At 58.9% G+C, this 3,952-nt stretch overlaps 1 protein-coding gene across 1 annotated transcript; it reads left to right on the forward strand.

Moving 5' to 3' along the window:
- Positions 1-2,729: 2,729 nt before the first annotated feature.
- Positions 2,730-3,518, forward strand: LOC101108727 (melanoma-associated antigen 10-like). Its single transcript, XM_015104767.2, has one exon. The coding sequence runs from the start codon at positions 2,730-2,732 to the stop codon at positions 3,516-3,518; it is 789 nt and encodes a 262-aa protein (XP_014960253.2).
- Positions 3,519-3,952: the final 434 nt, after the last annotated feature.

Below are 3,952 nucleotides of genomic sequence, written 5' to 3' on the forward strand. Positions count from 1 at the left end.
CAGGCTTGTGGGAACGAGCCCCCTCTCCTGCTTGCCTCTCAGGGGTCCTGGCTTCGGGGGATGCTGGCTCTAAGGGGAGCAAAGTTGGCAGCTGAGGGAGGTGCCTAGGTGAGCTGGGAGTCAAGGTGACAAAGAGAAAGAGGGTTGAGGAACCCCTGTGGGATCATCTCAACTCTGGGAAGCCCTGGGCTTGGAGCCCTGATATCCTGTCCACAGTCTCCTCCCGGGGTCTCAGGTCAGTGACGGCCTTGACGTGAGGGTCCTGCTTCCGGTCAACATAGGGACATCCCTGGACCTGCCAGGGCTCAAGATGAGGACGTTGAGGGAGGACACAGGTAACCCCACAGGTCCTGGCACCTGCTGTCAGCCCTGGGAGACCCTGGTGGCGGCATGAGCACAGGGTCGCAGAGACACTGGAGACTTGATGTAAGGGGAGGGGCCTCAGAGGGTGCAGGGGAGGATCTTAGGTTCTGAAAGAGTCTGGGTGAGGACCCTGAGGGAGGACTGCGGGGACCCTGGGCCTGGGATAGGTTGAGCTCAACATGCGTGGTCTCACTTCCTGATATCCGGCTCTCAGCCTGGGCTCCTGAAACAACGGGCAGACTTCCTGACATCCGGGTCTCAGACTGGGGACTTCGCGTATGGGGCCCCGACTCAGGTGCGCCAATTCCCAGGTCCTGTGGTGTGTCAAGTTGAGGACACTGAGGGAAGACTAGGGTACCGTGGGCCACAATCAGAGGAGACCTCAGAGTAGCCCGTCTCTGTTATCAGTCCGGGGTGTCCGTGGGATAGAATGAGTGAAACAGGCATGGTCTGACTTCCTGACATCCGGGTCTTGGAGACACTGGGCCCCCTGGTGTGAGGGGCCGGGGCTGCAGCTGGGGAGAGGCGAGAATCCCAGGTCCTGACTGGAGGCAAGGTGAGGTGCCTGAAGGAGGACTGAGGGGCCCCTGCGTGAGGACCGACGGAACCCCATAGATCCCCGCCCCGGTAGTTGGCCCTGGAGCCCTTGTGGTGAGAAGAGCACACAAAGCCTGTCTGACTTCCTGACATGCGGGTCTCAGAGAGACTGGGGACTTGGTGTGAGGAACCGGGTCTCAGGTAGGGAGAGGACAGAGTCCAGGTCCTACCGGGAGTCAAGGTGAGGACACTGAGGGAGGAGGGGAGCGCGACCCCAGAGCAGAGGGGACCCTGGTAGTCCCCGGGCGGGATGACCATGTGCAGGGTTTCCTGACATCCGGGTCTCAGAGAGCCTGGGGCCCTGGTGTGAGGGGCTGGGGCTGCAGTTGGGGAGAGGCGAGAATCCAGTCCTGACTGGAGGCAAGGTGAGGTGCCTAAAGGAGGACTGAGGGGCCCCTGCGTGAGGACGGACAGAACCCCATAGATCCCCACCCCGGTAGTTGGCCCTGGGAGCCCTTGTGGTGAGAAGAGCACACTAAGCCTGTCTGACTTCCTGACACGCGGGTCTCAGAGAGACTGGGGACTTGGTGTGAGGAGCCGGGTCTCAGGTAGGGAGAGGACAGTCCGGTCCTACTGGTGAGGGCACTGAGGGAGGAGGGGAGCCCGACCCCAGAACAGAGGGGACCCTGGTAGTCCCCGGGCGGGATGTGCAGGGTTTCCTGACATCCGGGTCCTGGGGACCTGGTGAATGTTGTGGCGTTTCAACATGGCGGACGGCACAATCGCGGGTCCTGCCTGGAGTCTAGGCTCCATGCAGGGAAGGACTGAGGCTGTTAGACCCTAAGGCAGGGAGGGATCCTTGCTCTTGCGTGGGGCAGTGGCGGGGCAGGGCGGGGGGGGGGGGGTTGGGGGTGGCGGTCTTGGAGGCCCCAGAGTGGGGTGAGCAGCTTATTCACCTCTTTCTTAGGGGCCTTAAGGTGAGGTGTTCTGGTAGAGGGCGGAAGCTTCGGGTCTGCAAAAGCTGGACTCCCCAGATACCGAGGGAGGATTGAGCAGACGCCTGCCCCTCTATTCAGTGCTGGGAGGCCAGGTAGGAAGTGAGGAGAGGTGACCCAGCTTCTCCCCAGCCTAGGACCCACGGGAGGCCCTAGGCATGTGTGGCCACATATGGGGCCCCTCAGCACTTTCTATCCAGACTTGGCACTTGTTCTGAGTTTCCCTGCAGGCCCCCAAAGGGGGAAGGTCCAGGCCATTCCAGTGTAAATGTGAGCACTACATGTGAGCCCCAATGGGACTAGCCACCCCACATCTGGGGGGACCTCATAGAGTCAATCCCTCCAACCAGGAAAGAAGGCCTAGGTCTGAGCCACAGTCTACCCCCGAGGTGCCCCCTCCATTTTTCTCACAGGGGATCCAGGAACCAGGAGGCGACGGCCGAGATCTGAGGTCTGTGTTTGAGGTCACGGAAGTGCCAGGAGTCAAGGTGAGGCGGGTGTCCTGAGTGTGCACAGGGGCTCCCAATCCCAGAACAGAGGGGATCTCAAAAGGCCCTAATTCCCCCACCTTGTCGGCCCCAGAACCTTGGGCTGTGCTGGCTGCACCCTGAGCCAGAATTTCTCTTCCTCACTTGACAGGGGACTGACCACCAAGGAGGAGCGCCCCTGTAACACCCAAGAGCTGCCCTCAAGGAAGACCAGTAAGCGGCCTCAGGCAGAGCCACCCGTGGCGCATTTCAGAACTGAGACCATTTACATTCTCTCTCTTTCCCAGGTCAGTGGTCTCCATTTTCCCTCTACCACACCCCCACTGTGCACAAGACCCCAGTCATCATGCCTGTGGTCCCAACGAATGAGCTCTGCACTTCTGAGGAAGACCTTCAGGGCCAAATCCAGGCCCAGGGCCCAGTGGAGGCGCAGCTCCTGGGGGCTGAGGCAGAGGATGCCTCAACCCCTCTGGCCTCCTTCCCTCCAGACTCATCTTCCTCTGCCGCCGTGGATGCGGAGATCTTGTTCAAGCAGGCTGTGAATGTGATGACGGCTGAACTACTGGAGTTCCTGCTCCTCAAGTATGGCACCAAGGAGCCGATTTTCCAGGCTGAAATGCTGAATAGGGTCCTCAGGGATAACCAGGCCCACTTCCCAGTGGTCTTCCGTAAAGCCACACAGTGCCTGCAGCTGGCCTTTGGTGTGGATATGAAGGAGGTGGACCACAGAGAGCACATCTATGTCATGGTCCCCACCCTGGGCCTCACCCTCAATGAGATGCAGAGGGGTGGGCAGAGCATACCAAAGGCTGGCCTCCTGGTGACGGTCCTGAGCCTGATTCTCGTAGCAGGGGACCGGGTCTGTGAGGAGAAGGTCTGGGGAGCACTCAGCATGATGGGGGTATTTCCTGGCATAGAGCACTGCATCTATGGGGAGCCCAAGGAGCTGCTGACCCAAGTGTGGGTGCAGGCAGGGTACCTGGAGTACCGTCAGGTGCCTTACAGCCACCCTGCTCGTTACGAGTTCCTGTGGGGTCCCCGGGCCTATGCAGAGACCAGCAAGCAGCAAGTCAAGGACTATCTGCACAGGGTCAATGGAAGGCGGCCCAGGTTCTTCCCACCCCGGTGTGCATAGCTGTGAGGGAGGAGGAAGAGGGGCCCTGAGCCAGAGCAGCAGCCAGGCTCCTTTCAGGCCCGCATCCGGCAGCTTGTCCTGGGGTTAGGAAGGGAGGCTGATCCTTCCCTCTGTGTTGGAAGAGGGAGCATTCAGCCTTCTCAGTCGTGACAGCCTGGGCCAGTTGAGGGAACAGGTGTGTAGCATCTTTGGCTTCCTCTTCTCTACAATGACATGGAGATTCATTTCTGTTTCCTTTAGAATTGTTTCAAATGTTATTCCTTTTAATAGGAGGCTTAATAAGCCTCAGTGTCTAACTATGTCAATAACGTTGATCACAGTGTGTTTGTGCTTACCCAGTTCAAGAACAAGAGTTTTGCTGTTTTGTAAAAGTGATTGCGAACACTTTCATTTTATTTTGTCACCCTGAACAAGATTACATGGGCTTGGAATAT

This window comes from Ovis aries, chromosome X (genome assembly GCF_016772045.2).
Source record: "Ovis aries strain OAR_USU_Benz2616 breed Rambouillet chromosome X, ARS-UI_Ramb_v3.0, whole genome shotgun sequence".
Lineage (NCBI taxonomy): Eukaryota > Metazoa > Chordata > Mammalia > Artiodactyla > Bovidae > Ovis > Ovis aries.